Genomic DNA, 22,997 nt, shown 5'->3' on the forward strand with positions numbered 1-22,997 from the left:
CAAGGGCATTAGAGCATTCAGGTGGAAAGAAATACACAGAAAAAATTTTAGAAAAGGCACAGTGATACTATTTTTGACCACCTAGGGTACAGGCACCATTTTTGGGTAAAACACGTTCACTGAAACTTGCACAAAATCACCAAAGCCTTGATGAAAGGTCACAGGCAGAAAATACAGATATATATCTGGTTGTAATTTTGGTATAGACTGTGTTTTTTCAAAATTCATAAATACAGCTTTCAAAGAAGAAAAACAAGCCTGGCTTCCCTTTGCTCTCTTTCTCTCTCTAATCCTTATCCATTCATTCCCACGTATAAAAGACTGATGGGTCCATCTGTCCACGTGTGACAATGGAAAATTACCAGACAAAAGAACAGGTTTTCATGAATGAGGTGTTAATCAAAACCTTATGATCTAGAAGTGTAACTAACTGGGTCAGGAATCCAGAAAATCTTGCTAGTTTGATAGAATAGTGCCAAACGGTAATGAAAATACTCACAGCTAATAAAAGTTTGAGACGTTACTATGCATGTTGACACTCTGTACACTGAAGACCTTCTTGGCAAAGCACTCAGGAGCCACTGAATGCATTAGTTTAATTTCATTTCTTTCCCTTCATGCATTCAACAAGCTCCAAGCCAATTAAATTACGTGGAAAAGGCTCCAGACCTTTTCTCGTTTCAAAATTGTTCTGATTAATTTCTGTTTTAAAATTACAAATATGCAACCTTTTCTGCCTTGATTTTCTGGGAAATGTCTCAGAAGACCAGAAAACTGGAGTTGTCTTTTTTTTTTCCCTGCCCTGGAGTGGAGGATCTTTCACAAATGCATAATTATTATTACCTTTTCCAAACTGTTTGCTGCGCTTTTAATTACAGAACAGCTGCTAATAAAAGAAAATTACCAAACTGCCCTTCCTCATTCAAATAACTTGGTTTCACTCTTTTGTTCTGCGTGGTGACACAACCTTCCTTGTTCCTTTACACGGAGAAAGGTACCAAGGAAAGAACGTCTTGTACAACAATTTCATTTTTAATCATCAGAACAGAGGAAGAAAAGGGCACGAGCCCATTTTCTCATTTGTAAGTCTGCTTTAAGGAAAGAAGGAGGGCGATCATCAATAATATGATTTTATTAGCTGATAGGAATGTGTCGCCTCACAAAATATTAGCTCAAGGGCAGGAACTGACAAACGAGACTGGGAGTGTGGGAGGGGAGCAAAATATCACAGCAGCAAAACTGAACTTCCTGAAGGAAATCACTGTCAGCTCCCAGCGATCCTCATGGGAATCCATAAGGTGGTCGGATTTTAATACTATGGGCTTGTCTTTCAATCTTTCATAATTACAGTTAGTCATAAATATGATGATTAGCAATAACAATGCAGCCTTTTCCCAGCTCCTCTGATTTCAAATTCCTCTTAAAATGGCTACAATTAATTACTCATATTTTCCATGCTGTCTTAGGCGTTTATAACTGTAACAGTTACTCTTGCATAGTTCTGATGCTACAAAAAAATTAGTCAATGGCATGCTTTTAATGAACAGCAGTGTATAAAACGTCGCAGGAAATTTCCATGTTCGCTAAACACTTGGCTATAAGTAACAATAGCCCTATGATTGCAAATAATTTTTTCCCATTTTGGTTTTGTTTTCATGGCTTGTTTTTACCAGGGGCATTTTTTTTTTTGCTTTGGTCTACTTATTTTCAACTGTTCTTCTTAAGAAAAACGTGGACTGAATATCATCACAGATTTTCTTCTAGTATGCAAAAGAGTTTCCCATTAGAGTGAGGAAAAAGCAGTTCGGTTGGGATATTCAGAATAAACCCAGCAAGCTCTAGAAGAAGAGTGTTTCAGAATGCCAGAAAGGTGGGAGAAGAGCACAACCCATCCTTCTCCATACCCTGAAATGCAACACTTCTCCAATACAGGGCACTGTAAGTACAGAGCAGGGCACAAGTATTTTTCTAGAGTACAAAACAGCCCGAGGGGTTTACGTCAGTTAAGCATATCGCTGGTAAAAAGTCTGTGTGGGTAGAGTTCGGTATCTAACAGCAGGAATACAGCTGTTCTGCTCCAGCCTCCTTCCTATACTGTGGCCATCTTATAAAACCTTTAGCAATTCACTTCTCTTCGACACTCATCTTTGCTGCATCTGCTTTTTTGCAAACGGAAAGGGGAGGGAGGAAAAAAGGTCGGCTCAGGAATATTTAACGAAGCTTGAAAAAGACAGACATAATGTGGTCTTTTCCTCACCTTCAAATTAACAAAGCAGATTTTGTGCAAATGAAAGTGGGAAAAAAATATGCCAGCGAGTAAGGCAGCTGGAGTATGGAGATCACATTACAAACGAAAGGCTTGTTTTACAGTCATTGTCACATGTCAAGTTGATAAGCTGAACTATGGTAAAAAACCCCCTACAGAGCCAATGATCTCTAAGATCAGACAGAGTCTTTTTACCTAATAATGCAGCTAAATAGGTGTACTCCCTACATCTGCCATAGCAACAAGGAGAGAACAAGGAATTAACTGTGTTAATAAAAAAATTGAAGGGTCTCCTGTATGATACGACAAAACGTGAGAAACCTCTCGGCATCAAAGCAAAAGAAACGTAACAAAAGCACAGAGAATTATTTCAGAGCAAATCATTGAAACCAGCTGATTACCTGAGCTTGCACATCCCTGCTGTAGGGAATCCTGTAATGATGTCACAGAGTGAAGGACTAGATAAGAGAGGAGAGGAAAATCAGGGAACAATAAAAGGAGATGCCAAACCACAAACTAAACAGTAAGCAGGCTCAACAAATAGCAAACCACCGATCTCGGCAAGGGCACGCCGCTCAGCTGAGTCAGTGGCATTATAAGGGTACAACCAAGGCCAAACTCTAGTCTGGTCTTCCTGTATCAATAGGTATTAGGGTAAGAGAGAGCCACAATAAAAGCATAATTGCAACACAGCATTCCCCCTTTAAAGCTTAGTTCTTCTAGCTCACCTCCTGAAAGCAATCGATACTCTCCTAGGAACAATAAAAATCCCCTATGCAACCCTAGAAAACAGTGCACAAGATTTTCCAGCTCTTCGGCCAAATTTTTTTGAATTGCATATCATATTCATGCCTAGATAATATCATCCTAATTAGGAACTTGATAACTGCTGCTTATCAATTACGCATAAACGAGCGCTTTGTTCGTAAACACTCCCAGTGCGTCCTCCTAGGGACCGGCTGGGCTGCGAGGGTGGACGCTGCCACTTCCAGTAACGCCTGGACTAGCAGCCGGCACAAGTCTCGCTTACTGCAAATTTAAAAAAAAAAAAGATTTCCTCCTCCTCCTCAACTCAAACAACATAGTGGAATTTTAATTACCTTGTCCTTGTTGCTGCCCTTGTGCAGGCAGGACACACTGTCCCAGCTCACCATTCAACCAGAGCTGCATACGAATAAATGGTTCTCGGCCTTTTTGGGTCAATTTACTCCATGGCTTTGGCCTGGAGAGCATGTCACTGACACTTCCTTGGGACAGCCCCAATACCTGAAGTGAAGCAACCAAGAATGGCACGTTAACACATTTGATGTGGAGGGGGGGGTAATTTATGTCACTTTGGTTTCCTTTACTGCTATATTGCTCAAGTCATTTTTATAGGGACAATGAGTAAAACCACAAAATGACATTTGTAGGTAATTGATGGAAACACTTTTCTCCTGCCGTGGTTCCCTTCTGGAATGTGGGTTTGTTCCTGCAGGAACGGAGCAGCAGCAGAAACGGTGAAAGGGTGGCACGAGATTTGCATACTTTTCATATTTTGTGTCAAATAGTTTCATCAGTTCTAACAGGAAAAACACAGAGTCCAGGCACACACAGGCAGATAAAACAGGAAATGATTGGCATGTATTTTGTTCTCAAACAAAAATAATTGGGACTTTTGAGACTAGGCCTATATTTGGTTGATTTTTTTTGGTATGAATTCTACCTGTGTGTTTTCACCTGTAGCAGCAGCTGCTCCACGTAAGTAAATATTTAAGAATACAGCCAACTGCTGTGAAGGGGAAATTTCAGACAGGCAGAACACAATTACTTGCCTGAAATTCAGCACAGGTACAGGGGTTAAAAATCATACTTAATGAAAACTGCCATGGGATCTTTAAAGACCCCGAGAGGTCAGGCTTTTCATTTTACATCTTAGTGAAAAGGTAATAGGGTGATGCCACCTCCTATTATGCTATTATACTGATTCAATTCTTTATGGGAAGAAGAAACACCAGATGTCCACCACTTCTTATAGCCTGGGAGGTGTTTTCTGGTGGTTGGGGACCCCCCTGAAATCCCATGTGTTCCACACTTAGGGCCCACAACGTGAGAACTTCAGAAAGCCTTATCGTGCATCGCATATCTGTAATCAAACATTGCTTAAAAATGTCTCAAAGCACGCTAAGATACCAAGCACCAGGTATAAGAAATGACTGTGAATTCTTGACTTAAGACTAAGGAGAGGCAGGGGATTTTCCGTGTGTTTATTTAAATACCCTTGTGCGCATTTCCAAATATTAAAAAAAAGGAAAAATGCTCTTGTGTCCATAATCTTCACTCATAACAAATTTAAGACTCTCCAGTCATGACAATGGTATTACTCAAATATTCCATGAATTCATTACATTACGCATGAAATACTGAGTCTCAATAACGTTTGCTTCAGCTTTCAATGTTTCTAAACTCGGGGGCCCCGTTTCTAATCACAAGTGGCTGAAGCCAATCCTTACATAAAAACCTATGCAATTCACAAAATACAGGAAAACGAATCCTTTCCTTTGTGAACTTATTTTTTAAATACTTTTAGCATACGAAGCAAAAACATTTTTCCATGAGACACACGTGGCATATCCCCCTCCGTTACACTGAGCTCCGTACCGACGTAAGGAGCACACGCACATTCACAACACTGGCATAACAAGAGAGAACCAGTTCTTTACCTTTTCCCCAAAGATCCTTTGGCAGATGCCATTCTTTGCTAGCTTTTCTTTGACCTGCCGCGTTAGCTCTATCGTATCCACTTCCTGGTACATGTAAATCTCATACTGCTCGGGTGTCAGTGGAGGAACTGAAGGTTTGGATGGCTTTGACAATGACACGATAGGGGATGAAGGGAGGGGGCTATTTTGTGGTGTCTCACTGCGACTCGCCCCAGTCACGCTCAATTCAGAACTCTGCGAGTACGGAGATTCAGCGTTTGGCCACTCTTTCCAATACTCTGAAGAAGATGGTCCTTGGAGCTGGCTACGATCTGGCCTAGTCTGATTGCTGACCTTTTCTTTTCCACCACTGGCTTCCTCAACTTTTACATCTTCGGGAAGAGCTGTATTTCTTCTCTCATGCTGCACAGTATTCCACCAATGGTCCTTCCAAACACCACCACGTCCCAACTCATTTTTAACATGCCTCAACATACCCTGGGCAGAATCACTTATTCCATGAAGCTCTAAAACAGGTGCCTCCTGAGGCTCCTTTTTGAGCCCAGAGAGGTTCTGCAATGCAGAGATACTGGAATCAGTGACAGATGAATGTTTCTTCAGGGATATGGCCAAAGGAGAGTAGCTGGAAACCGAAGACATTGCAGGTGTAGATACTAGTTTGGGGGACAGGATAGAAATGTCAGCTTGAGATAAAGGTGGTGTTTTTAAGGCAGGTTCAAGGGCAGCCTGCTGTGCCTCCATTTCGCGTCGGGCTTGTTGCAGAATGGATCGAATAGCATCATCAGAATTGCCACTGCTAGATGCAGAAGGCGGCTGAGCCGGCTCAGCTATGAAAAACAACCAAAAGACTAAATGCAACAGAGGAATATGCTTTATATTCAACACGTGCTACTGCAAATATTTCCCCGTCAGGAAAAGGGCTGCAATACATTTCTGGAAGGTAGAGAGGAGTTTTCACTAAGCAAAGATTTGCACTTTCCAAAATAAAGTAAGATTTCCAAAGTTCTTCACTGGAAAATTTTTATAGTTGCCAAAGTGCTGGACATTTGCACGCACAGACTCAACTGCAGAAGTCTAGTAGTACTTGCATGGTTTCCACCATTGTAAAAATTTTCAAATAAATGCCTTTGAAAATCAAGCCTTCACTCCTTCCTCCCCCACCCCAAGTGGTCAATAACATTTTATAGTTCTACTCACAGAGTTATTTAACCTTTCACTTCTCTCTATCTCCACAAATGAATCGTAACACACACTCAAAACCAAACACAGCTGCGTTCACCTGGACAGACTATTAATACCCTCTTACAGTGTAAATAAGGTGAGCCCTTTTAACTCCAAAAATATAACACACAAATTACAACAAAGCACGAACTTTAGTAAGAGACTTCATGATTTCATTTGACAAGCTAAATATGCTCCTGTTTTCTTGTTCCATGGTCCCAACCACTGAAATAAACAGCTCTACGAAAATCAGGTCAACTCCTGGCCATCCCTCTCTGCCTCATCTGAAGTCCTAGAATGGAGCTACAGGCGCTTTCAGAAGAGGTAACACCTAAAAAGTATTTCAGTGGTGAACAAGGACTCGCGCCACTGTGCTACCAGCAGTCAGGGATGAGCAGAGATTGGGACGTGGGTGTAAGAATTCTCTCTGCAGAGTCAGGAGGTTTTTGCAATGGCATCTGTTTCCATTTAAGCTAGTCTCCACTGAGGTCCCCACTACTGGAAAACCAATTCCTCTGAAAGCTACTCTACGAAGAACGGGGAAAGTGAAGCACTAGATGACAGTAACAGGCCACCCATACATTGCAAGAAGTGGCCTCAAAGTGAAATAAGGTTTGAAACATGCTGCGTATTATTCTAGTAATTTTATGCCTCATCTGAATACATTTCCCAATTTGCCTCCCTACATTCCTTCCTGTCACACACTATAAAATACATGAAAAGCTAAGAAATGGAAAAAAAAGACAGCGAGACCATCGATTCTGTTTTATCTACTGGTTTCATAGGGAGTTTGGAGGCTGAATTAATATTTGAAAGGAAGCCTGAGATTCTCAGATGAAACATGCTACTGAACAACGTGCTTGCAGTTTCCTGCACACAGCCCACGTTTTTCTCTATGTAATCATTACTTGTATAAAGTCTTACTCTTTAAATCGTATATTAACTAGTCTTCGATATTTTGCCATGAGATTAGCTCAGTTTTCATTTAAAAGACAACTATCCAGAACTGTAAATCAGTATTTACTTTCAAAAACGAAACAGAAGTAATGCACAGTACTCTCTAAATCAGCATCAGCCCTTTAGCAGTACTGGAAACTTTAAAAAAGTTGGGAGGGCTATGGAGTAAACAGAAATGTTAACATGACAGCATACAATGAGGAAGTAAACTTATCTTGGGCTAAGACATTAAACTAATGATGGTTTTGGGAAAGGAAACGCTTTTTGGATTTGCCAGTTCATTCACTGAATACATTCTGTAACCAAAAATAAAGTCATGTAAAACTCAGAACTGAGTTTGCCTGTATTATCATTTCAGTACACGATGTCCACAGTACGATGGTACTATGTGACGGGTAATTGCTGGCTAGATCGTGACCTTCACCCCGGAAAATCCATTCAGTTCCCTCTCCCATGCAGTTGTGTCCCTGGGGCCTGAGTTAGAGAGAAGAGAATGCAGGAGCCATTCCCTTTCCAAGGAGCAAACTGGTAGAAGAAAGAAGGATTCTGTAGGTTCGACCTGCGGAGTGACTGCCTGCAGGTCTGGAGTGGTGTAAAGAAGGCAGAGCTCTGCACTTGGGAAAAAGGTGTTTAGAAATCTCACAGCGTCACGGCCCCGGGAGTGGGGCAGAACAAAGTGGGCAGAGTGCTGAGCAGAGACCCTGCCAAGCTGTGACACATGTAACCTTAACTTGGGCTGCCTTATAGACAGAAACAACTCCACTAAATAAAAAAAAAAAAAAAAAAGAAAAAGGCTCTTCAAACCTACATTCAAGGTTTTAAGAATATAATTAACTGACCAGAAAGCTCATGGTAATTGTTTTAATTAAATTCTGAAATAAAAGGAGCAAGAGACAAAATGAGACTGTACCTGTTTTCTGTACTTGCAGCTCCCTTTTGGCTTGTTCGAGAATGGATTTGATGGCTTCATCAGAGCCAGTCTCTGTGGTTCGGATTCTTGTGGTTATATTACCTGCAGAGGAAAACAGAACTAATGACACCGGGAAAACTTTCCTTTGTTTGGTTGTTTCTTTAATGCAAAGACAGACAGTATATACTGATACACCGCCAGCACGACCTGGTGACAGTTTACACAGGACCTTTAACAACATTTACAACACCAAGAATGCACTTAACATAATAAAAGAAAAATATCCTTGTTGTGCAAAATCTGCCTGATAGCTGCACTGGAATGATGAGAACACTGACATCACCAGAGGAAGAACTAGGTGGTCGTATATTCCTTTTCCAGAATAACATATATAGATCTATTTTTTTCCTTTTCATTTTTTTTGGAGGGGGAGAGGAAGCAGAAGGGAAAAGAACCAGAGGGGAAGGAGGAAAGCTAAAAACATAAGATCAGGAATCACCTTAAAAATTGCATCAGCTGCTAGGCAAAGTAGGATGAGTACACGTTCAGCCCGAAAGAGAATTACAAAGTAACTAGACAGAAATAATTTTTAACTTTCTAGAGGTTAATACTTTAAGAAAAACAGTCATTTAAATGCAGATACCATTTGAAGTACTCTCCAGCTAAGAGCCATTACTTGGTTGTTGGTTTTGGCTTGGTTTTTTTAACCACTAAAGGGAAGAAAAGGAGGGAAAACTACGACTGTGAACGCTATTGCACTTAACTGCATTTTTCATTATGAGACTATCATTTGTAAGTGAGCCAGATAATTTCCGACTGGAGTCAAAGGAACTACAGAGTTTCGGGGTACCTGTTTTTGTTTTTTCTTCTTCCTGTTGTCTTGCTAAAAGAAAAAGTCTGCAGCTAATCTATAATGAAGAAAAATGTTCGTACTTCCTGTTCAGTGGTAATTTATCGATCTGATGTTCACTGATCTTGTTATCTTTTTCATACATCATACTGAAGTAAGTATCACACTAATTTAACAGCATATTAAAGTGTATTTGTCACCGTAAGCCCCATGAGAAGAAAGAAGTAAATGTAGAGCAGAAGCAGTATGCGACTGATGTCGTATTACACGTAATTGTGCAACTTTCTCCCTCCAAAATCACAAAAATAGCAAAGACAGCATTTCAATAGATCTGATGATTTTATAAAGTCACTTCTATCACTTATCTCTTTTTATCTGCGTACGCAGTGAGTTTGGGAGTGGAAAAAGTATCCAAACAGCGTTACGTTAGTACAGCAGCAGCAGAATTAGAAAAAGCAAAGTGTTCATCTAACCCATGGTTTGTTTTATACTTACTGTCTGTTTTTCTATCAGATTCCAGGCCAGAATCAAACTGCACAGTTTTAAGGAAACACACAGCTAAAGCACACTCCACTTCCTAGGTATTGACTGCAAAGAAAAACACCTGCCTGTGACGTACCTTCAGACCCATTTCTTCGTTTCGGTACTTCCTGAAATAGTCTGTTCAGGTTCTGGCCTGGATTCTCTGTTGAAAAACAAGTTTGGTAAGAACAAAACAATCAGGGGATGGTTGCTCTGACATCACGGGCTGTGTGACATGAGAAGCTAGCAGCCTGTCTCTGAAGGCGAGGGTTCGAGTTGTCCTCGCCCCCTCGAGCCTTTGTCTGAGCGCTGGAGGAGCTGGCTACTTTGGAAGAAGCAAGGCTGGCTGATTTGTTAATAAAGATTACAGCTACGTTCGGAAAGGAGATTAGATAGATATAAATAAATGTCTAGAGATACCAAAAATGAAGAGGTTAAAGATGGGCAGATAATCCCCTCAAGTACAATCATCAAAAGGAAGAACAGATTATAAATCTAACAGTGTGTGCTTTCAATTAAACAAAATCTAGGAAAATCCTGCCTGTCCTTTCCAGTATTTCTTGACTGTAAACAACTTACTTTTCAGTTTCTCTAAATGTAAATCTCAGTCTTAAGATGAATCACAACGAAATGCATGTTATTTCTTAAAATCACTGCCTTAAATATGCAAAGCTGCTTTAAATTAGGATTGTTTTTTAATTACTCATCTCATGCATCACCTATGATATTTTGTCAAAACATTTTGGAAAAAAAAAAATCACACAAGACACAACAAAAGTCTGGTCTCAGTAAACAACCCCAAATAAAGATTTTCAAGCATTTCTGAGGGCTGATACCCTTAATAGCTACTGACCCTTTTCACTCTGTATTTAGCTCTGACAGGGAGCTATTGGGAAGTGAGGGATGTAAGTGTCCCTGCTGCTTGCTCCTGCTGACAAACACAAGTCAGCAGCTAAAAAAAGCATAAGCAAAGATACTAACCTGCTTGAGTGCTGAAAAGCAGAGTTAGAAAGCTGTACTTTCTGTACCTGACATCTGATTCGGGTGAAAACAGCAGCAATGCACAAACGGCCCGGTTCAGGGAAGCTTCCAATTTTTAACATTTGTAACTAACAGGAAAATAGGGCAAGACCCTTGGCTGGCGAGCGCTTACCTCTTTGTCTACCCTGGATGCTGCGAAGAGCCAAGATGTTCTGCTCATCCGAGAGGAACTGCTTCATCTTATGAAATGGCTCCTTGCCTCTCACAGTCAGTTTATTCCATGGCTTTGGCCGGGCTAGTATCTCACTCACAGACCCTTGCGACAGTCCCAACACATAATGTCCAAATATCCGCTGTCCAATATTGTGCTTGATCAATTGCTCTTTCACCTGACGTGCAATTTCGGCTGTGTCTATCTCCTCGCCTTCAGAGACGCTCCCAGCACTTTCTGACTGGCTGGGAGACGGGGCCATGCCATTTACGTCCGGACTTTGTTGTAATGGACTTTGGGAAGATATGGAGTTTGTGCTGTAAGGACCTGTTGAAAAAATCATGCTTGTGCTTCCTGCTTCCTGCATTGCCTTGGAGTAGAAGGACTGCATTAGCTGTCGCTGGAGGAGAGAGTTTAGTGCAAATTTTCCTGTGGAGGCCAGGGGTAAGCTGGGGCTCGCCAGGGATGAGCTGAAAAAGTCTTGACTTAAACCCGTTGGTGAGAACTGGTGTGTACCATTAGTATTGGAAGCCTGCTCCCCCGCGTTGCGGAGCAACTGAGAAGGAGGGGAGGCCGGCAAGGTTGCAGGACGCTGACTCTCAGGCTGGTCTTTCCCTTTTCTCCTGGCTGACCCTACAAGGAAGGTCAAACATAATGCATTATGGGGGATCAAAGAGGGAAAAACCAAGATAAAAAAAATGCAAAGTTTGCCCCACAAAGGGAAAAAGTGCAGATTTACATGGGCCAATGAAGTGGCAGTGGGATTTTTGTTTTTGTTTTGTTTTTGTTTTGTTTTCTTTTTTTTTTTTTTTGTAATTGAAATTTTAATAAGCCAAACAAGGCCCCCAAAACAAACAACATGCATTTCATGTTTGCACCTTTCTTGTATGTTGCAGCCTGGAGAATCCCCCTTACAAACATTAAAACTAAAACAATTACATGAAGTGCAGTTATACATTTAAAATATATGCAGTTACAGACAGCAAGTCTCTTTGTTGTCTCTCATTCAAGACATTACTCATTGGACCTGACTGAACCCAAATGCAGCAAACATTTACATTTTGGAACAAACCAATTTGAATAAAGGAATCACCATTAGGTGGATGCACCAAGATCACTCAGTTAAAGTCATAAACGCTTCAGAATTCAGTAATCCCAGGGCCAGTGGCAACTTTTAACTTCCTTCCAGCTGCAAAAACCATAAGCATTCAAGTATCTGCAAATTCCATGACTTGCCATTTAAAAAATGTGCACACAAGATGTAAAAAGTCCACATTAGGAAAGCTAAACGGCAAACACACTTTGCTAAAAAGAAAGTATTTTGTTTTTCCAAGCTGACCTGCTGGTAGTATATCTAAGTGTATCAGACAGGAAGATTATTGTGTTCTACATGCAAACATTTTGCATAACATTGTGCGTGGGGGAAGAGACTTCTGGTGCCACGGATGAATTTGTTACCAAAACAGAAGACAGCCTCAAACGCTACCACTTGGTACATCTTGTAACGCCTCTTTCCTAACCTTTAAAGACTCTCTGAGGTCTCCAAGTTTTATTATCCAGCCTATAAAACTGCAGAAATCAAACATTATTCAGTGTTCCTGTTGCCTGTTAATCTTTCTGCCATGCATTAGCTCAGACATTCATCTCTCACTCAGCCCCCCCTCCCTTTACAAGACAGCAAACAAACCAGAATAGCCGAAAATCGGTTCAACCTACCACTCAGGTCACTATTTGTGATACGCAGCGTGGCGTTCTCCGACTGCAAGGAGCGGTTCTTCTCCAGCAGCAGCACCTCCAGCGGTTTAGATGCATCCTAAAGAAAATCAAAGCGGGAGGTTTGTTTCTAAAAGCATTAAGAGTCTCACTCAGGCACTAAAAAGGATTTCAGAAGAAGAAAACAAGTGCTCATCTCTGCTAGGAACGCAGCTAGGGAATTCACCATGCATATATCTGCAGCAATCACTCAGTGCTCCTACATGAGCCGTAGAAGAGATTCACTGTTTAATTTTCATTGTAAATCATTCATCAATTCTGCATTATTTTGAAATGTGTAATGGAACATTTTCTTAATCTTATTTTAAAATGGTACTGGCAAGCTTTCAATTTAAAAGCTGTAGAGTTCTTTTAATCTGATTAAAACAGGAGTTAAGATTATATTATTTCTTCTAGGTCAACTGACCCAAGTTAAGCATTTCCCTGAAATGCTGTGTTTCAGCACAAACAGTTTGTTCAAAAATAAAATCAGTCACAGAAACTTGCCATTTACCTTCCACGGAATATCTAACCCTTGATCATTAAAAAAAAATATTGAAAATTAATCCCAGTATATTCATATTCAGTTCAGATTTCAGAAGCAGGAATTTAATTCATAACCTTTAAACTTAAATAGGATTAATTTGCTGGAATAGCAGAGCTTTCTCCTGCTTTCTCAGTACTCAAAGGTTTGTTTTCTTTTGTGCACATTATTTTCAAGGGTAACAAAGCCTTAAAAATGCTGAAATCCTTGCTCAGCGTACTGCCAGTACAAGAAACATGCAAATCTCAGCGTAGCTGTACACTGACTCAGGTATCTTTAAAGGACCCACAACGTTATGGTTGTCTGCTCCAGCACAGCTGAAACGTCACTCTTTGTCCTTGACCACTTAGAAGAAATTAACAGGCAAAAAATGTTCAGTTCAGCTTTTTACATAAGAGAACATCAGAAAAACAACGATCAACCCATATGTCTCCACATCAACAGGAAATTGTCCAAGCCAACACCAACAAATTGCAAGACAAAATTTTTGTTAATTAACTGAACTGCTGAAGTAATTAAGAAAACAAAAGTAGGTTCGGTACCTGTGCACCAGAGCTTTCAGATGGTGCAAACTCCATGGATTTCAATATGCTGTGGAAGGGAGAAAAAAAATTATTTTCTAGTTCTTCTTTTCATAACAACTGCACTAATGAGCATTAACATTGTCATTTCCTACTCGCCAGCAACACTACAAGTGATAACAACTTTCCTTGCAGTAACACAGCCTCATAATGAATATAGAATAACTATTCAAACTAGTTATTGGATACGAAAATTTTCTCGAGCGTCACCTAAATCATTCCATATGCAATCCCACCAGGCCAGTTTAAAGCGTAAATTTAAAGGTTAATAAGGATATAACATTTTAAGCTGTCAGAAGTGATATAAATTTATCTGTGAAGCTTGAAGGGAATGAAAAAGTTGTAGCAATGCAACAAAACAGGGGAATCACCACCACAGTTACAGTACTTTATGTAATATACACCAGCTCGCATATCAAGGAAAATATGCACAAATAATCTTCCTGACCAAGACACTACAGGCTAAAAGGCAGTTTTTCATTTTAATAACCTCCTAGTTCTATGGCAAAGGGAAGATACAATGGCACAATATTTCTTAAGAAATATGAAAACTCCAAATATTTATAAGTACATTAAGAGAAGAATCTGATAGTCTCATTGTCAATATTTTATATAAATACTGAGCGGTCAAAGGACGTCTCCCTTCAAAGTCTTTCAGTTGGAGTTGTGTTGTCTGGCAAACGAGACTCTTACAGGAATACAAACTTATTACTGTGCTTTGTCTTATAAGTTTTTTTTAAATACGTCTGCTGCAAGCAGGACGTTCAGTTCACAAGACTGAGGCAATAAATGACTTCAGCTTCTCCTCGTACAAAGACAACATTCATTTGTTAAAGAAAAAATATATAAACAGATAGAGATTGTGCTTATAGAGCATTTTTCATGTATAAGGCACCAGGAACTTTGTGAGACGAGAAGAATATGTTTAACCATGTATTAAATGTGGAAACTGAGTCAAAAAAGGCAGCAGGCCAGTATTAACATGTAGGGACTAGTTCCGGATGCCACTAGGAGTCAGCCAGGCACACAGCCCTCATTAACTGCCGCAGACCATGTGGCATCCAGCTCCTCTATAAATCTGTCGTGCGTTAATCCAGAATTAGATGTCCACCAAGTGACACTTTGGAAATCAGTGGTCTCAGTGACTCATTCAAGATCACTCATAGTCACAGCAAATCCAAGGAAAAAAAAAGTCATTTTGAGATGGAAACCTCACGCTTTTTGCATCCATGCATACTCATTGCATACAGTGTTGTGACAGGCACTCCTAAAAATATAATAATTAATAAAATAACAAATTTCTGGCCATCAGTTTCATCATACGGCGTCATTGGATGACCCCTCTTGCCAGCGGAAATCACTGCAGGATAGAGCCATCATCCCATACACACGCACATAAAGGAAGGCTGTTAAGACTCTGCTTTACGTGGGCACAACAGCTCACCCACATGCAAAAGTGCCTCTTTTCTGCTATTAATGGAGTCGTGCCAGTCAAGGAGAGAGGTTGTGCATTAATGGCTCCAGTTCTTAGAGATCTTGACATTATATGGACATCACAGGCACGTTTACTCAGGTTGCTAATCACTGCTGAAAGCAAGTGTATCTTGGGACATCTCTTCAGAGGCACAGCTCTGTCTACCAGGACTCCAAGGTGCTGGGGGAGATAAATATAGAGAGACTCATCTAGTGAAAACCTGAGTCACTGGTAGGTAACTGTTTTCATCCTCCCATGGATTCTGCAGAGGATGGCCTCTGAAAGGACAGCAAGTAGTAATGGATGTCCTCGTGATGGTCGAATAAGACAACCCATCTGAGTTTAAAAAAAAATGATTTGTAACAGAAATCACAGGTGTTTCTCCCATTTCAGTTCAGATCAGCAGTACACTTGTGACACAGGTCTCCCAATAATCCCCACTTACCACACTTCGGTTTGCCATGCAGAGCAGTCCTGGACCATACCGACCGGGGTCCTTCTGGATGAGACTAAACCAAAAGAAGCTGCACGCTCTCGGAGGAGCGGGCGTGATGTGCTCTGACCACTACCATGCTGCCTACAGAACCAGACCGAAACCAGTCGGAAGTGCCAAGTAAGCCTGAAGGTATTTAACGTGTGTATTGGGTTCTCAGCACCAAAAGTCTGGCTTTAAAGCCCCGGTCCTGTTGTGCCCTCCACTTGCACATGCTGCACTACCATTTCAGTTCTGATGAGCTGCTGCCAGCTGGGACCTTCAGAAAGGATCCTGAGCCTCGCAGCAGCTGCATTTTTCACCGATCTTGGAGCAGGCATGCGTATTCAAACCTTGGCTGGAAACTTACTGACCTGTGCCTGCTTCAAGTGGATCCTTTGCTACCTGAAATAGCCTTCTGGCAATTCCACAGGTAATTTCCTATATACTTAGAAGCCCAAATATACTAAAAACCAGGTTGATGGTATCTTGAATTGTCCTGGGAGGAATATTCACTACAGCAGGTTCATTTTTTCAAAAAATGTAAAAGTTAAACATGCCAAAAATGACTCTCCAAGTGTGTCACAAAAGAGACATTCTCCTCTGGAATATGAGGAAGCAAAATGTTTCCCCTTTGGATTCCAGGAATATCTTTGTCCATGAGATCTTGACTCAATCTGCTGCTCCAGATCAGCTATCTGCTTTTTAAAGGAATGATCTTGTGACTTGAATCTGCACATCTAAGATGACTTGAAAGATCTTACTCTAAAGCAAAGTGTGCATTGGGACAGCTCGACTTTCTGTTCGTATGATCCCGACTGCAAAGGGAGGAGGGTTAGCACTGTCGTGTTACTCGAGAGGGAACTGAAAGGACACACAGAGCTCTCAGATCTCAAAAACAGGTTTAAAAGCCATTTGGCACAAAAGCCAATGCAGAGAGCAAGGAATTTTCCCATCTTAGATCTTGACGTGGACCCAGTTAAGTTCCTCCAAGGTTAGAAGTTGGCTGATACTGAGATCCCTCAGCCTAAAATGCCTCTAAAAACCTTGGGAGAATTAAGGAAAACACGTCAGTGTCAAAACAACTGAGAAGTTTACTCTCTTTCTTCCTTACTGACAAGATATCTTTTTTCTTAGTGCGTATGTGCATTATGAGCAGCTCATTTTCGTCACTGTTTCAGGGTACAAAGGCAGGCATAGTAGGATTCAGATTTACAGCAATAGACTTCATAGTTTCATTTCAGATCAGACTGTCACTCTCAGGTGATGCACATTTAGATTCTGGCACATCTTTTGGACCAGATGGGAGCAGAGAGGGTGGCATGAATAAGCTGCTGTGACGATGCAGCATTGCAAACATCTGCAGTGCTCTCACAGAGGGTCTTAACCCTCTTCATGGTGTTAAGACTCTGCTTTACGTGGGCACAACAGCTCACCCACATGCAAAAGTGCCTCTTTTCTGCTATTAATGGAGTCGTGCCAGTCAAGGAGAGAGGTTGTGCATTAATGGCTCCAGTTCATTAATGGCTCTTCATGGATAAAAAGTGTAACCCTTACACTTCATGGTGTATGAACCCCAGGCCACCTACAAGCTAGCTGGCTGGCCCTCCAAAGTCAGCCTGCCCAGATAAAGAATGTTACCCACAAATTAGGGGGCGTATAAAAGCTGTAACAGCCAGGAGAACAGAGAGTTAATTGACTGGCACCCAACAAGGGTCACTTCCCGAAGATTCTCCTGTTTCACTGCAGGCTCATCTTGAAGTAACAGCAACAGGCAGAAGCACCACATGAACATTCCTGTGTCATGGCTTCTCCTGGACCTGTTATCTGCCTTCCCATCCCTGCCCTCATGTAAGTCAGTGTTGTAAAAGAGGGAAAAAAAGGCATTACTGCCAGGAACACAGGGATCTAAATGAGTTTTGTATCTAAAGTAAAGGCATTAAACCGGGTAGAATTTAAAACTCATTTGCTGTTTCAGTACATTCACATTTAGTAACTCATGCAGCAAAGTGCAAGGTTGTGGCTTAATTCCCATTCGCTACTTTACATATGAGGGTATAAACTTGCTGAAATCTGAAGCTCAGTTTCATTAACCCAGAAGAGAACATGGACATATCTGCCTGTATCACTAAAACGTTGAAGCTTTTTTGAGACTAGTTAATATTCAGGTATAATGACCAAAGAAGTGGACAACTCATTTCACTTGACTGGAACTATATACCTACATCAGTGTGTGCTGCAGCTGGCAGCCACCCAGAACTGCAGCCAGCGTGGCTTGAATATAATAGCACCAGGGGCTGGGCAGTCATGGGGCTTGCAAAACCAAACCTGCTTTCCATATTCTCCAGGGATGTGTAAACAAAAGCACATGACTACCAGCCTCATCTGAAATACCTCATTAAACAAGGTAACATTTTTTCAGTCTTCTTAAAATACACACAGAAATGCCAGAATGATGAAAGAAGAGATGGAGTTTCTCGCAGTTATTTAAACCTTGACACTAAGCATATTTCTAGTCAAAAAACTTCTCTTCTGAACCTGACAGCTTATCTTGTTATAGTTTAAAATGAGGCTCTTTTAAGTCTTTAAAAACCCCTTGAAACAGGAAAAGGCTGTTTGTGGCTTTAGTTTAAAACCACAATATATTAGCAATAATATACAGTGAAACAAGCAGAGCATTAAATGGTAAGTGCTGAACAGTGGCTGGCAAAAGCATAGAAAAGGTATTATGGCCAAAGGCCCTGCGTTCAATTCTTGGTCCACGTTACATTCAGCTACGGGCTGGGGATTTTTAAAGAGTGGGCCACCTAAAATACCACAGATTTTCAAACTTTTTCCTCTTGCTGGATTATAGTTTTAGCGCCTGTTCTTCACAGACACTTGTATTATTTGCCATTGTGATACTCTGCTGCAACAAAAAGGAGTGCTCTCAGATACAGCAGTTGCACTGGTTCTGGATGCAATTTCTGCCAATACTCCCCATTTCCCCGCCTTCGTGGTTTTGACTTGAATTCTTTATTGTTCCAAGAACACAGATTTGTGGCTTCATTTAACAATTGTTAAACTACAGTTTGTGAAAAAATTATGTAAGCATTTAACACTTACTTTAATTCTTTCTTAACCTCTTCATAATCAGCCTGTCCTTTCAGTTTTTCTTCCAGTTGCTTTAAAAGAAAGAATATGGATTTAATTACTTAGATTTTTTTTTTCTGCAGGCTTTCAAAATCATATTTAAATTATTCCATATATACAGCAGCGCACAAGTGAGGGTTAATGACTCATACCTAATTTACATATATTAGAAAACAAACTATAACCAATTCAACGTAAACACAATTATACCTCACTCTTCCTTTGTTTACAGAGTGCCAAGCATTACAGAATTCAGTAGGTCCCAATTTGGCTGTTTGCAATGTCACTGTTGTGTTCAATAAAGAGATGGGGGAAGAAGGTATTAAAAATGGGGCAGCTGAAATTTTTATGGAACTGATAAATTGAGTAAACAAGCAGGATGCTTTGGCACGTACTGTATTCTTAATACGACAGTTCTCGATAACCTTATCTACATGAAAAAAAGACTGAAGAAGCTGTTGTTGACTGGAACGCCTTAGGCTTGTAAGACTTCTACAATGCCTCATGCCCAAACCAAACAGCTGTACCAAGTCATTTTACAAGCATTACTTATTGCAATAACTAATATGATTACACACCGGAGATGAAGCATTGAGACCAACTCAGCAGGTCTTTTTGCTCAGGTCTGCCTGACCTGGGGCAGTCTCAATGGCTTCTCTTCAGTGCAAAGATGCCACAAACGTTGAAACAAACCCCCTAACACAATCCAGAACGCAATGCCACACATTTGGACCTTACCCAAGAGCCCCTGCTCCCAACAACAGTGCTCATCACTACAGGATAAATGCTTCAGGAGGCCTAAAACAGTGATACATAATTGATGCTGTTATGTTGCTTGCAGAAGCCACATTCATTTCCCACTAATAATTTCTTTGCTTAGTACAGGCACACCTGATCTAAGCAAAGAAAGAACAGAACTTACTGGCTTGCAACTTCCATGGATAAGTTCAGACTAGCTCTGCTTCATTTAATTTTTGATGTTAAAATTGGCACAGAATCCCAAAGGTCACAGGAAACAGAAATAACACAAGGACGTACCGCCCTCAGAGAAAGAGCATCTACTTTGAAAAGGAAAGGAACATATGACATGAAAAACAGGGCTTTATGTCCAGGAGAGGCTGCCTTCAGTGGAGAAGTGAACTGAAGAAGATCTTACACCCGCTCCTGGCTGCTCGTTGAACGCAGGAGGAAGGCAGGGAAGGGCTACTGTGAACTTGGATAATTTTAGCAAACCCATTTAAAATGCAGCCCCATAAAGTTCTGCACCAGCACAGTTACGGGTGCATGAACAGCAGGGCGGGGACAGATGAACAATTAGAAGTGGGAACCTCTTAACCATGCTGCCTTCCCAAGTAAGCCAGTGTGTAGATATCACCCATCTCAAAGCTATCCAATGGGTACAAGGAGCAAACCTGAACGTTGTGTAATACAGCACCCACAGACTGGTGAGTCGATCATGTGAGACATCTTAATAATTTAAATGAGGCTTCTTCAGATGACAACAGCAGCATGATGGGGCTTTGCTGGACTTGCAGCTATTTTGCCATCTTTTAAAGGATTTCCTGTCATGCCCTTCCAGCTTATGCATTGCTGAAATTTCTGCCTTGCCATTAACACATATATTAAAAAGCAGAGACAAAGTGGACATCCGTGTTATCAATACACAGCCCTCTTAAACTCCTCCTTCTGCTTTTTGATACCATAATCCACAACCCTTAGTCACTGCTGACAAGAGGCATCTCCCAGCAGTAACACATAAGCCCCTGCTCTGGCAGCTGCTCAACAACCAGTTCTTCAAGGATCACCACCACCGGCTGCTGCAGGAAAGCAGAAACTGTTGTTAAGTGTGGAATTTGCACTCTATGGGACGTTGATGAAACGAGCAGCCTCTTAAAAGGCCTTGTGTCCCAGCATTCTTAGCCAACAATAACCTGTACAGTCATTCAGACTGTGCTGAAAGGAAAAAAAAACATGTCTATTTCAGCTAAAACAAATTTTTTCACCTGGAATAAATACAGGGCAAGTTTTAGTCGTTTTTGCTGACATGTCGTGCCTTATCAAATTCCAGTTACTAACTGGAATTATAGGTGGAATTATAGGGAGTACTGACTTTGCTTTCTATAGCAGGCACAGTGCTCCTGCTAAAAAACCCTGTACTGATGTAACCAGGAAAATCCTGGTTGATGTGACTAGGAAAATCCTACAAATATTAAAGATGTTTGATGTTTTGATAACCTCCAACGAAACCTCATTTACAAATGTACTACGTAATCCCAGGGTCCAAGGTGTCACTTGAGTTGTCCAAGGTTTAAGGAGAGCCAGCTACAACAGGCCACAAGTTCAAGCAGCTTTTCAAGCTACAGCTCAACGCTGAGCAAAAAGGAGTTACTTGAACAAGGAATCCAGCTTTTTAATGCACCAGATCAGGCACAGTAAGACTGCAGAGGGATCTTTAAATGAAACCAGTGAGCCAGAGAGCCCTCAGTACCGGCGAGGCGACTCAGCATCATGACTGACAGCTTTACAACTCGATGCAGGCAACGGGACGACCCTGCTGAACCACACGACATCTTTCAGCTCTCCTTGGCCAGGTCACTCTGCCAGCTGCTTCTAACTGCTTTTTGCTGCTCTACAGCTTAAAGCAAAGATGCTCGACAATCCACCTCTGCCTTAGCACTAAGACTCAGAACATTTTTGGGTCTAGAGCAGATTAGTTTTTACAGTAGGGATAACTAGCTATTTACAGTAGTCCTCAGGATAAAAAGTACTGGAATAAATTTCAAACAAACACTATCCTGGATTAATATGTTAGTTACTTATGCAAGTATATGCTAAGAAAAAAGCCTTTTGTAGAACAGATATAAAATACAGAAAAGCTAATCACTGCCACTTTAATGCAATCTATATTAAATGTAATTCTGTATAAGGATATGCTATACCCTGAAAGTATTTATTGGAATTTTATGTACAAAACACAATTGGGGAAAAAAAAAAAAAAAGAAAAAAAAGATGATGACAGAATGAAGCTGTTTTGGACTCTCAGGTACTTGTGTGCTGTTATAGCAGTATGGCAACCAGCAATATTTTACTTTCAATTGTACAAAAACACATACATCCATCATTCCTAAGTACCTAATATAGAGATTGTTGCCATGGAAAATCTGCACGTAAATGTATATTTTACTAAACAATACAAACTAACAACTGAGACTGCAATGCCTGTATATAAGTAGACCTTTTAGGCACTTGGCATCTTCCCAGTCAATGACTCTCTTAAAATGTATTAGTATGGTAATTGTCTCAAAGAACCCTGTAAAATGCATGGAACATGGTATAACAAAGGTTCAAGCTGTGAGACAATCTGGAGGAACTAATATCTTGCACTATATATCAACCTGGTTAATTCAGACACAATATATTGTAACGTCCTCCAACACACAAAAATGCAGGAAGCCAGAGGACAGGAGGAATGGACTGGTGGCATTTCTGCACACTAAATTTGCAAATACTCCATGTTAAGGAATTGTCTTGCATTTGTATGAACAAACCCACGTTAGAGCATGCATAGATTGGGTCCCCTCTTATATTATTAAAAAAAAAAAAATCATTACTGTATTACTAACTAAAGTGTCTCAGGTAAAACAATATGGGCTGTATTAAGGGCCTTAAAACATTTCAAAAACCCCATTAGACTAACGTCGTAGTTTAGTTTAGAGTGATAATCTAAAAGCCCATATTTAATTAACCTAGGTTATCTGATGTATCTCTGCTAACTAGCACTGTTGTATTTTAACTGGGTAGCAGGGAAGCTCTAACTCCCAGCAACGAAGGGTTAATATAGTTAGAAAATTCTCATTACTAGAGGACATGTTTTGATTATTAGATCAGATGAAGATAAAGAAGCAATAATTTTGAAAGTATTTCTGTATTGTTTCATTAAGTCATAGAGTATTAAAGAATTCCCCCAAGATAGAGTCTGAGAACATTGCTTTAATTTGTGAAACTGTGATTCATTTTTGTGGAGGCAACCATTATGATCTCAGTTATTTTAGAAGCAATTCCTCTATAATCAAACATGAGATCAACACATCACCAGTGAGATTTGGTTCTCTGTACAACAGATCTCAGGCACAGGTTTTCCCAGCACTTTGGAGTAAAAGTATGTATTTTGAAATATTTTTATAGTGCAACAAATAAGGTTAAAGAGGGTTGAAATGAGTAAAACTTTCTCAATAGAGTCGCTGCATCAGACACTATCAACAGGAACCTAAATACTGAGCATTAGCCAGGCAAGCCTATGAGAAAATGGAAGGAGATTACGGAAATGAAAATCAAAGACTTGCTCTGTCATTTCTATGATCCTACTCCCTTTGAAGTTAATGGCTAGACTAATACTGACCTCACCAGGAACATGCTTTATTC

General features: G+C 40.6%; 1 protein-coding gene across 3 annotated transcripts in view; it reads right to left on the minus strand.

Annotated features, from left to right (window-relative positions):
* Positions 1-22,997, minus strand: part of CUX1 (cut like homeobox 1) — a 276,370-nt gene that overhangs the window by 61,969 nt on the left and 191,404 nt on the right. For 2 of the 3 annotated variants that reach the window (XM_068415820.1, XM_068415818.1), the window contains exons 12-20: positions 18,549-18,607; positions 13,459-13,507; positions 12,337-12,433; positions 10,582-11,253; positions 9,526-9,591; positions 8,057-8,158; positions 4,969-5,795; positions 3,367-3,532; positions 2,668-2,724 (exon numbers count right to left, since the gene is read on the minus strand). In XM_068415820.1, the coding sequence (XP_068271921.1) occupies positions 2,668-2,724; positions 3,367-3,532; positions 4,969-5,795; positions 8,057-8,158; positions 9,526-9,591; positions 10,582-11,253; positions 12,337-12,433; positions 13,459-13,507; positions 18,549-18,607 (2,095 nt within the window). The remainder of the gene's footprint in view (positions 1-2,667; positions 2,725-3,366; positions 3,533-4,968; positions 5,796-8,056; positions 8,159-9,525; positions 9,592-10,581; positions 11,254-12,336; positions 12,434-13,458; positions 13,508-18,548; positions 18,608-22,997) is intronic. The other variant, XM_068415819.1, reaches the window with a different exon arrangement.

This window comes from Nyctibius grandis, chromosome 18 (genome assembly GCF_013368605.1).
Source record: "Nyctibius grandis isolate bNycGra1 chromosome 18, bNycGra1.pri, whole genome shotgun sequence".
In the NCBI taxonomy this organism is placed as follows: Eukaryota; Metazoa; Chordata; class Aves; order Nyctibiiformes; family Nyctibiidae; genus Nyctibius; species Nyctibius grandis.